Source organism: Desmodus rotundus, chromosome 10 (assembly GCF_022682495.2).
Source record: "Desmodus rotundus isolate HL8 chromosome 10, HLdesRot8A.1, whole genome shotgun sequence".
NCBI classification, from domain to species: Eukaryota; Metazoa; Chordata; class Mammalia; order Chiroptera; family Phyllostomidae; genus Desmodus; species Desmodus rotundus.
In genome coordinates, this window is record NC_071396.1 from 20,982,612 (window position 1) to 20,994,879 (window position 12,268).

Genomic DNA, 12,268 nt, shown 5'->3' on the forward strand with positions numbered 1-12,268 from the left:
GCAGCGCTGCGGCGTGCGGGTCCCGGCAGAAAGGCGGCTCGCGCTTCAGTACTGGGGCGGAGGGAGGTGGAGGGGACGGTGGCGGCGGCGGGGGCGCGGCCCGGTGGCCCGAGTGTTAGGGCTGTGCGCGCCGGGGGCCTGGGCTGCAGCGGGCTGCGCGGGGTGTCGACCCCGGGGGGCAGCCGGCATGGTGTCCCAGGTGCTGCAGCTGCTCAGGCAGGGCGTGTGGGCCGCGCTCACCGGGGGCTGGTACCACGACCCAGAGCACAGCAAGTTCACCAACAGCTTCCACCTCTACCTGTGGCTGTTCCTCCTGCTTCTGCCCCTGGCCCTGCACCTGGTGAGTGGGGAGCCCTGAGCTCCGGCTAGACTGGGGGGGGGGGGGGCGGGGGAAGCCACTGAAGCTTGCGAGGCTGCGTCCTGGTGGAAAGGGTTGGCATTTATTCTTAGGAGGTGGGATGGGGAAGGTCCCCAGGAATTTGGGTGAGAGAAAGTGCAGGGTTAGAGGAACCGGGACTCACTGGCAGGAAAAGAATTAGAAAGGACTTGTGGGGTCTGCGACTCATTAAGAATTGATGCTGGAAACCCTTCTCCTCCGCTGGCATTTAGGATGAGTCAGACTCTGCTTGTCGCTGGGGAGTGTTGAGCCTGCTTTGTGGGTGGACGGGCTTAGGCATCTTACCTTAGCTGGTTAGCACAGGGTAAGGTTTGGCATGAGATGTCGTTTGTGCGCAATAGCCAAAAGGCAAAATGAAATGTTACAACCTATTTCAGCCGCTGATTCTCCCCCACTCCCCGTGTCTGTTTTGCTTTGAGAAGGCAGGTTCAACTCTCAGTTACTCAGCTTGCCACTTCCACACCCGTATGTCAATAAACCTGTAGAGAGATATAATGATGGGTCAGTCTCGTGTAGTTTGTGCTGGACAAAGCGTTGCAGCACCTACCTGGGCCTTGACAGTGTAGTAAGGTCCCCGTAATTGAGTGCCCGCCGAACAACTACATAGATGACCTAAGGTAAATTACATCGCCTAATTGAAACAATGGTTAACCTTATTTGAAAAGCTGTTCAGGTACGGTGCTCCATGTCCTATTAAACTTTATGTGCCAAGAATCTAATTCTGATACATCTTTTGAAAGATTTTATCCTGAAAACGTAATTTGACCATAATCTCCACAGCAAAAATCTTCGATGAGTTTGCATGGCTGGGGGATTCCAACTGCAATGTTGGAGGTTCTCCGTGATTTCGCTTTTGTGTTTCTGGAAGTTTATCCGGAGGGTCGGAATTCTGGCTCTGAAGTCAAGCTTCTTGGTTGAATTTTGGGCCCACCTCCTGCCAATTCTGTGACCTTGAGGAAGTGATGGCCCTATCTGATTTTTCAGTTTCTTATCTGTGAAGCGAGAAAATACCACCAGAAGAACAGGGTTATCTGGGGGTTTAACTGGGATACTGCACATGAAGCCATCTCTCTGTCCCACTCAACCTGGGATTGGACTCAGATCTGGTTTAAATTTCTGTTTTTCTCCTTTTAGGTGTTTGACCTGATAATTGACCTATCTAAACCTTAGTTTTTTTCATCCTTAAAATAGATCTGAGAGTGGCTGTTTCACAGCAAAAGTACATAAAATTTCACATAAAAGGTACTTAATATGGAGGCTGGTCCGTGGAGGCCCTTTAATAAGTTTAGGTTTCTTCTTCTTGCCCTTGTCCATCGTTTCTCCTTGGGTCCCAGTGTTTGCTCCCTGCCGAGAGGGACAACACAGCTGACTGAGCAGGGGCTGCGGAGCTCGAGGTTGGATTCCAGCTTCCTGCTTCTACCCACTCGGTGTGTGAGCGTGAGCGAGCTTCAGCTTGCTGGCTTGTAAAGTAGGGTTAGTGGTACCTCCGTGACGGAGCTACTAGGAGGACTGAATGAATTAAAGCACTTCCCACAGTACCTGGTTCATTGTGATGGCTCAATATGAGGTGAACTATTTTTTTTTCCTTTCTCTTTCCCTTTGTTGACTTGCCAAAATCCACCCTTTAAAGCCCAATGGAGTGGCTGTCTTCTGTCTAGGGTCCCTAATTTCAGTCGGCCAGAATGAATTTCTCTTCTCTCTTGCCCTTACACTATTCTGGATTTACTGTTAGTGCTACCGAACGTTTTGAATTCTGCCTTATACTTAGTTGCTGGAACATGTATTTACCTCTACTCCTGGATCATAGGCTTTGTGAGGACATGAATTTTGACTTTGCTGATTACCTTGGTTTTTCTTGTGCCTGGCAGAGCGCCCTTCATTTGGTTAACGCTGATCTCATACGTAGTAAACTGGTGGAAATAAAACCAACCGGCGTCTCTTTCTGTTCCAACCAGCATTATGCTGCCTACTTCACTGTGTGTTTTAACATTTCCTGGTAACAACACCAGCATGTGTTTCATTTCCAGTCTCACTCCTCCGCAAATCCTTGCTAATATTTGTGCTTCTACTGACTTTCCTACACACATGGGCTCATTTTTGCATAGCTACTGTTAAGGTTTGATGTATGCGTATGATAAGAACCCTTAAATTCTACCTAATTATGCTTTATGAGTACCCTGATTTCTACCTTATTAAGTAGAAAATTGTTCTTAGTTAAATTCCTCTTCAATGGTGTTTTTAAAGTGTAGGTGAAATCTCAAGAGTTTAGAGAGTAAAAAACTGATACCTTACATAATTTTGTTTCTATGTTGGATTTTTTGGATCAAAACAGTTACACCAAAATTGGTATAACTTGACGCCAGTGTGCTTTTAAGAATTATAGGATAATTTTAAGTGAATGTATTTGTTGTTAGGCTGCTTTTTAATGTGTAGTCCACCTTATTTTTTCAAATGCAGGTTATTTTTTTCTTGCTTTGGTCGTCTGGTCTCTGAAAGTGATCTTAGGAAGGAAAGGCCCTACTCCTCCAACTGAGGCTCTTTTCTCTAGCTCTTTTTTATAAATTAAAAATATTACTGATTTTAGAGAGAGAGAGGCAAAGAGAAAGAGAAACAGAGACACACACACACACAGAGAAATGTCGATTTTTTGTTCCATTTATTTATGCATTCATTGGTTGCTTCTTGTATTTTCCCAGACTGGGGATCAAACCTACAACCTTGGTGTATCGGGATATCACTCCAACCAACTGAGCTACTCAGTCAGGGCTTTGTTCTCTACGTCTTGGTACTTAAATGCAGGGTCTGACAGAAGTAACGCCTGCTTGAGCATGGTTGCTACGGTAATAATATGGGTGTAATAATTTATAGTTTTAAATTGAACATTTCACCTGAAATGTCATATGGTGTGCTTGAGTGTGATACTGTTATGTTACAGAATGACATGCTTATGCTTTTGTAATAAAAATTTTGTAAAAAAAAAAGGCGTTATTTGTGCTGGACCCTGTATGTTCTCCTGTACTTCACTGCTGCCTGTGAATTTAACATCTTTAGCTTGCTCAATTTACAAGAACTTGGTCCAAAAAAAGATACCCGGATGCTCACTCACAATAGGCACTTACTCGAAGTTCTGTTATTTTAGGGAGCCCAGAACTTCTGTGATTTTGCACAATTTTAGCTTAAACGTGTTTAATCAAGACAATTCCACTGTAGGAAAAATCCACTTCTTAATTTAATGAATACATTAAAATTGTATTATTAATTATCTGTAAGCCCTACAGTTTACTTAGTTTTGGTTGATATTATGAAAAGTTATTTATTAGCATTTGCAAACTATATATTTATGAGAGATGCTCAAAAATCCATAACCCCAAAGCATTAAGCCAATTTGGATAATTTGGAAGGAGTTTTACTCTGATGTATCACTGAGCTGATCTCCTTTTGGACAGACTGAACGATGCATTTGTCTTCAGGGACAGTTAGGTGTTCATTTAGTACACGTGTTCTCGCACTTCCTCATCCGGGTAACTAACAGGTAGGTTCCTGACGAGCTTTAGAATAGGACCAGCCTGGCCACGACTCTGACCCTGAGCGAGTTCTGACGGCACCAGGCGAGTGCTTACCGATCGTGAGACCTTGTGTAAGTCCCATCCCTTCTTCCGTTTTATCGCCTGTAAAATGGGGATAATGGGTTTCATTTAATGGATTTAGCAACTGAGACCCAGAGAGAGGTCTTGGTGATTTAGAGAGCAGGAGGTAAACTCAGAATTTTAGCCGAGGTCCTGTGGTGTCCAAGTCTTTGCTCTTCCACTGCGCTGTGCTGCCTGACCCGGTACACGCGAGCGCACTTGAACTCCTGCAGACAGTGGGGTCACGTCAAGTGGAATCGATTCTCCCAATGGCAGCGTGGTCACCCTGAGTAGAGGACGAGTCGAGTCATGGGAAAAAATGGGGTGAAACCCTCACATTCTCTAAGACCCCACACAGGGCAACATTCTACATGATATTCACACAGAAAGCCTGTCTTTTGCTTTATGGCTTTTACTTCATGTTTCCTTTCCGTTCCTTTTATTTTAGCGAGACTTGCTCTGTGTCCAACTGTCCTTTATAGTTTAGCCTGAGAGACTGTCTTTGCTAGCAGCAGCTTCCTTTCTTTCTAACTGCGGTAATCATAATGAAGGGGGAGTACCTGTCACATGCTGGTGTGGCACTAGACATCTAGTTAACGCTTTATGTATACTAGCTGGTACTGTTACCCCAAGTTAGGACTCTTCTGTTATAGTCTGTAGCCACTTCCCTTTCGGGTCCCTAACTATATTTCCTTGGGTTTTGTTTTTCTTTGGCCATCCTTCCTTCTGACCTCCCCCAAAAGATACTCTTTCCTGGCTCAGGACTTGGGGACTGCGCTTCAGCCGCCATTTGACCCTCAGCTGGAGGCCTGAGAGCCGGGTTCTAGCACAGCAGGCCTGGCCGGCCCACGTGGTGGTCGTTACTTTGTTGAACTGCTGGGCCTGTTGCCCTTCCTCCAAGGTTGCCCCTTGTCCTGGTCGGTCCTCGCATCTACATTCAGGGTCTTCCTGAGAAAGGCTTGCTCTGCCGTGGAGTGATGCGCTGCATGCTGTCCTTCCCCCTCCGGGGCCTCGTTCCTTCTCACACTGAGACGCATGATCCCTTGAACTCTCTGTACTTCACTGGAATGTCTGAACTTCCTCCAGCCTCACCTTCCTCCTGCCCTCACCTGCCCAAACAGGGTGGGGGTTGCGGTGAAGGCGCTGCCCCTCAGGGATGCTTACAGGCATTGCTCCCTGGCCCCGGGCCTCCCAGAGGTGCAGACCCGGCCTTCTGTGCTGGGCTGACGCCGTGCCCGGCAGAGGGCTGTCCGGAGGCGCGCGCACCCAGGGTGTAGCTCAGGGAGAGCTTTGCCTTCCCTGTGTAAGCACTTTCACCGGGGTGCCCCCCACCCCCAGGCACCCTCGGGCTATCCTCTGCAGTCTTCTCAGGTTAATACCTTCCATCTTGAGTGAGTGTGCCTGCCCTTCTGCAAAATCCCTCCTGCATACCCTCAATCCCCTGCCCCTTGGACACGTGGGCGTCTGCGGGCAGGTGGTGCTTTTGTGGCAAAAGATACAGCACCAGTCTTGTCCTGGAATGCTGCCTCTGGAGCATCCTCCCAAAATAGCGCTTTTTAAAATTTTTTTCTTTCTGCTCTAGCATTGCAAGCTCACGACTAATGCATGTCTCCCTGGGCACTGTCCATTTGGAGTGTCTCATGCTGTAATGCTTGTGGTTTCTGTGCACGGAAGTTGATACCTACCAGGCATCATCATCTTCTGACTTTAAGCATTTGGTCTCTCAGATGATTACTTTTAAATATTGCCCAGCCTCGTTTCCATTTAATTGACACTGAGTCCCTTGCCTACATCCCGTGGAAGAAAAAGAGGACTAGTTTGTAATGGTATTCCGATTTTTTTCTGATGGATTTCCCCCCTTTAACTTATTACCATTTGCCGGGACAGGTAGGAACCGTAGCCAGCTCTCGCTGGCACGTGTGTCAGGCACGGTTGTGAGCGCCCTGCATGACCTACATCACGTCACCCTCACAGCGACCAGACCGCCTGGGCCTGGTCCCCGTGCCGGTGATGGAAGCGGCCCAGAGAGGTCGGTGGACGTGCTGCAGGACACGTGGCTGGTTGTGACCTGACCAGGATCCGGAGCCAAGCATTGGAGCGCTCACCCCGAACCACAGCACCTGTAACACGGGCAATTTCTCGAGAGAGACGAAACGGGGAGAACTTGGTGTGTCTACCGCCCAAACCATAGCTTCATTTTCTAAAATGTGATGGTAATAACTAACTCCTGTCCTCATCCTTCATCTCAAACTATCCAAATTCAGCAGGCGAGACCTCCTTCCAGCGGACCCGCAGTCCTTTCAGTAGGTGCCCTTCAGGATTTGGGCCCTCTCTTGCTTTCTGGCCCAACAAGGTAGTCCAGGCCTAGCTTGAACTTTCCCCGCCTCGGCCTGGAAAATCAGCCGTTTCCTGAAGGAGGCTGATACTTTTGGTGGAGAATGGCGTTGGGAAGCCAGGATTTAGGGCACTGATGGTTGTGTTTACTGCTTTGGGTTGTCTTTGGCTCAGGTCCTTTTAGTGTGTAGACTTAGGAGAGCTTATGTATCCATCCATCCATCCATCCATCCACTGCTTTGGGTTGTCTTTGGCTCAGGTCCTTTTAGTGTGTAGACTTAGGAGAGCTTATGTATCCGTCCATCCATCCATCCATCCATCCTTCCATCCATCCATCCATCCATCCACCCGCTCACCTGCTCACCTGCCCAGCCGCTCACCCGCTCACCCGCTCATCCTTGCATCCACTCAGAGTTTATTTAAACCCTTTAATCTGATTCAAATCAAAGGATTCCTCTCTGTCATCCACCTCACATTTCTGTTTCCTTTTTCCCACAGTGAAAACTCTGGTTTCCAACAATGTTATTTTTAAAATTCTAAAATACACACGTGAATGACTACTTCTGTACCACTACCAAACAAAATCTTTTAGTAAAGTTCAAGATTGCTCTAAGTTGTTATTATTATCATTATTATTTTAAAATTACACCAATAATATGCTGTGAGACTTAAAAGTTACTTAACTTTAATTGTATCTTAAAGTTACTTGGATTAACTCTTTATAAAAAATTTTTATTGAGATATAATCAACATATAACATTATATTAGTTTCAAGTGAATAATGATTTGATATTTGTATAGGATTAATTTTTTATTTTTAGTTTTTGATTTGTCTGTGGTTTTGTATTCAATCTGATACATGGTGAAGTTTATCTGTGGACATGTAATTCTAGTTTTTTCCTCCATTCTTGTTGATTTAATATTTTTTGAGGTATTAAAGCACTAACATCTTTCAAAAACACAGTAAAATGCTATGCTGTTTTACTTTACCAAAAATATTCCCTGGCTGCTGGGTGGGGAGCAGATCAGAGCAGAACAGGAACCCACAGGGAGGGGGAGAGACTATTTCAGGAGTTGAGCCAGGAGGTGGGGGTGGCAGTAAAGAGGGAGAAACGAGACTGTATCTTTGTGACATTTGGTGGTGAGTTCACCGTGGGGTGGAAGAGTGAGGCTGAGGGAGGGGTCGAGAAGATGCTGGTGTCTGGCGTGGGCAGCAGGTGTCTGAGGCACCACTGACAGAGACGGGGAAGGGTGGGAGAGGATGGCTGGTGACCAGGGCTGGGGAACCCAACACCCAACTTTAGACAAGTCCCTTTGGGCTTTCCTTGGAGGTGTCGGCATTGAGCGGACAGTTGAGTGTAGGAGTGGGGAGCCGAAAGGAGCCATCAGTCTGAGCCCAGATTCATACTAGGGACAGAAATTCGAAAATCCTTTGTAGAGAGACAGTAGGTACCACCAAAGCACTGCGAGAGAGCGCCTAGGGAGAATGAGTCGGGGGGGGGGGGTGAAGCAGTCAGGTCCACGAGCTCCGTGCCCAGTCGTGGGGCAGAGGGGTGCAAGGGCAGCCAGGGGAGGCCAGCAGAGCTGCGCCTGAAGGGAAGAGGGGAGCTCTCAGGAGGTGAGCAGCTGGACTCACCAGACGGTCACTTCGGAAGGTACACAGGCGTCTAATCACTGTGCCGTACACCTGAACCTAACGTGCTATTATTGTATGTCAGCTGTAATTTAAAAATAAAAATAGTGTTGAAAAGTGTGGGCCGTCGTGTTGAGCACTGCTGAGAAAAGAGGAAATTGTTTTCCGTGTTTGTTTTAGGCAGCGCAGGGAGGGAGGAGAAGCCAGACCGAGGTGGGGTTCAGAGGCAGTGGGTGGGGGGGAGGGAGGGAAGACAGCCCGTGAACACCGCTCTTTCACAGAGGGAGCAAAGAGAGGGCACGACGCCTGGGAGACATTCGGGTTCAAGAGGGGCTTAGCTGTCCCCAGCCACACGGGCCCTGGGGGCGGGGTGGGGATGGCCTTGGCTTTCCTGCTTCGTGCCTATACCAGGTGTCGTGTACGCCGTGGGTAATCAGTCGCCCTTCCCGTCCCCGTCACCTTGCTGGCTGTGGCCGCCTGTGGCCTGATGCGCTTCAGCGTGCCCACCACAGCTCTGGGGCAGGGTCCACATCATTCAAGAGGGAACCTGGAAACCCAGGTGTTTCTGCTGGTACTGGGTTGCCTTAACACCAAATCTGCTGTTGTTTCCGGGATGCCCTTTGCTCCCTTATTTATATGGCAATTATGTATTTCTTCGGGGTTTCTATACAATGGTTTTTTGTTAGCATGAGAAACTTGGACTTAAAAAAAAAACTATTGGATCAAACCAAAATGACTTTACCTCATTTATTGATACTAACTGAGCTTCAGTATAGAAAACAAATATTGAAGTTTTGGACTGTGAGGACCTTAAGAATTTTCTATATTGGATTATGTGTATATTCTATTTCCTTTCTCCCAATTTGGCATCTCAAAAGAAAATTAAGAGAACTAATACTTATTTCCTGTCTTCCTCATCTTTTGGTAATTTATTCTTGCTTTCAAAACTACAATTAGGAAAAAAAAACCAAACTACAATTAGATACTTAATAAACAGGGATGAATAACAAACCTGAATATAAGAAACATCACTGAAACAAATATTTTGCAAGAAAACTATTGTTTGGCTTATTTATTAATTATTTTAAATTATGTATAACGGTTCTGTCAATGCAGGCAATAAAAACATTTGCTCCACCTTAAAACACCATGTCTGAATTTATTACTCCGTGATACTGATGGATGATGTGTAGATGATGATGATGATGGTAAGAAAGTAACACAATTTGGGTGCTTATTATGTATCAGAAAATGTATTAATAAAAAATTAACAATTCTTTAGGAACTGTTCCATTTCACAGAGGAAACAGAGATGTACAAAAACTAAATAACGTTTCCAAGGTTGCAAAATTGTTAAACTGGGAAAATTTTAAAACATATGGACATATATTACAACTTCATAAATATTTTTTATTCCCTAATATTTTTGAGCAGCAGTTTGCTGGACACCAGGTGGGGTGTGGAGAATATAACACAGAATAAGACAAACCTAGCTTTTCTCCCCATGGAAATTACCTTCTTTACATGGCTCATAGGAATAATTAAGAGTCAACAAGAAAAATATAAACGCTCTGAAAAGTGACAGAAAAATACCATTGAGTCAGAAATAAAAATACATGCATGTACTATAAGAATCATGTGATTATTTTACTAATACTTCAAGAACTGCATAGTAAAAGAACGGGGTTTGGGGGTATCTAGGTGGCCAAGACTTAAAAGGTAATACCGACGTGCTGTAGGTATATAGCCATTCTCCAAGATTCGGGGGGCTATACGGCGAGTCGCTGGAGCACAGCCTGCTGTAGCAGGAGACTGGAAACAAGCTCCTCGGGAGGGAACTGGTTGGACGAATTCTGGTTCATCCACCCAGTGGAGTGCTACGCAGTTATGAAAAAGGAAACAAGAAAATAGACTGCTACAGAGTGACCTCCAGGATCCACTGTTAAGTGAAAAAAGAAAGCCGAAGCCACGTACGTACAAACAAAGGAGAGAAAGAGGAAGCAAATGTCCATTGCTTACGTTTTCAAGAAAATCCAGTGAGAGACAAATAAAAACTAATACAAAGGAGAAGGAAGGAAAGAAACAGGGGAAGACAACAGAGCTGGAAACAAGAAATGAACCTTATTTGATAGTTTGGTGGCATATTCAAACAAAAAAGTACGTCGAGTGACTGCAACACAGTTTCTAAGCCTCCTGGGTCATAACCTGAAGACCAAAGAACCACAAAGAGATCTGAAGTTGCGTTCAGTTGTCATCATGTCACCGATTAGGTTTTGTGTGACAATTCTGAAGTTGCAGGTGTGTGGGCACATGGAGAAAACATGTGCCCTGGCCGCCGTGAGTGGCGCTGCTGTGACCGTGGCCGCATATACACCTCTTGAGGCCACGCTCAGTTCTTTAGGATTGAAGCACAACCACTAGGTCATATGGGAACCGCCACACGGTTTTCCATAAATAATAACTTTCTAAAATAAAAATTATGGCACCTCCCCATATGGTGGCTCCTTCCACACAGTCGTCGCGCGATTACTCATTCATTCCGACAGCCCCGCTGTCCTTGGTGCTGACGGTCTCGGCTGTTCGTCTTAGAGATGCCCGTGGTGTCCCTGATGCCGGCGTAGGGGAGCAGAGGCAATCATTGGCATCTGGTTGTATCGCTCTGGGCAGTTTGCAAAGAGATTTTGTGGAGAATCACAGTCCGTGCTGCGCATGGGCACTCATGTGGGGGACGTCATGGAAGTCCACAGAGCTCGGGAAAGTAGGCCGACCCCTTTCTGGTCTCTTTGTGGCCACTCACACCCCCACGTCCAGACCCCCATCCACACTGGTGGGCTTGTAAAATGCAGATACCAGGGTCTGCTTCCATGCTTACCCAGCATTCTGTGCTCTTCACGGTCAAGATCCAATTCCTGAGCCCCTAGTGGATGAGACCCTTCACGGGGCTCCATGTCCTGCACTCCCGACGTCCCCCGTGTTCTATCCTGAAACGTTCACACTTCCTGGAAGGCCCTGTGCTTTCACGGGGGTGCCTCCCGCCCTGCTCTCTCGGCATCTTCTGCGGTTCTCACAGAGGTCTGCTTGCTCTGGAATATCTTCCTTGGCCCCTTGCCCCATCCCTGGGTCTGAGTTAGGTGCCCCTGAGCTCACCAGAATTGTCACACCTGCTACTCCATCTTGTAATTGTCTACTCATCTCTCTCGAGTTGGAACTCTGTGTATAGGGACTGTGATTTTTACCTCTATGTTTGGTAAAAAGTAGTCACATACACACTTACAGGCTCAGCAGTGGTTTCTAATGTGTGTGTGTGTGGGGGGGTGGTCAAGTCCACACCTCCTTGGGGGACGTTTATCAATCTCTGGAAATACTTGGTTGTCACACTGGAAGGTTGCTTGTGTGTAGAGGTCAAGGATGCTGCTAAACACCCTACAGTGCACAGGGCGGTCCCCACAACAGAGACTTATCCAGCCCAAGATATCAACAGTGCGGAGGTTGGGACACTCAAGGCTACAGAATGAGGGTGCTCGTGACCTGATGTCAGTGGGTGATGTCCGTGACTCCTTTGCTGCAGCGCAGTCATACCTACTCGTGTGTATTGTAGTTAACGGGGAACAGTGGTTCTAGATTTGGGGGACATTGGCAATTTTTGCAGCATTTTGGGGTTCATCTTGATGAGCTTATCACAGTGACATTTAAATTAAACGTCACAGTAGCACTTAAAGAGTGGGGGCCGGAGATGCTACGCGTCTTGTGCAGTGAGAAGTGGTGGCACTCCAGTGCCAGCAGAACTTCCGTTGGAAACCACGGAGTGGGAAGGGCCAGAAACCCGCTGACGACCCTGGAGGGTCGGCTGAGGGAGAATCAAGCTGAAGGCACGTGCAGCCGGTGGAAGGAGAGATGGATTCTGAGACACGTCAACACTCAGTTTCTGACAGGAAGCAGTCAGAGCAGGAGGAGGGATGCAGACTCTGCCAGGGGACATGGAGACGGCACAGGGTCCCTTCCAGACCCGCCTGCCAAGGACCCGGTCCCGTTGGCCCGTGAGCCCCGCCCTTCCTGACTCAGCACTGCAGCTTCCGCGTGTCGGTGAAGCAATACACGTAAAAAAAAGTTCACTGATTTGACTCATTTTCATTATGGGTCAATTTTCATCTTTTCATGTAGTTGATTTTGAAGAGCATTGCTTCAAACTAAGAAATGCAGCGTTACAATTTATCACATTTAAATACTGAGACATGTTTGGCATTTTATGACACAAACACTTTCTGTGACGTTGGGTTT

At 46.9% G+C, this 12,268-nt stretch overlaps 1 protein-coding gene across 2 annotated transcripts in view; it reads left to right on the forward strand.

Annotated features, from left to right (window-relative positions):
* Positions 1-12,268, forward strand: part of PCNX2 (pecanex 2) — a 186,896-nt gene continuing 174,628 nt past the window's right edge. For both annotated transcript variants that reach the window (XM_053913245.2, XM_024561815.4), the window contains exon 1: positions 1-340. In XM_053913245.2, coding sequence (XP_053769220.1) covers positions 188-340 — 153 coding nt within the window. In that variant the 5' untranslated portion in view covers positions 1-187. The remainder of the gene's footprint in view (positions 341-12,268) is intronic.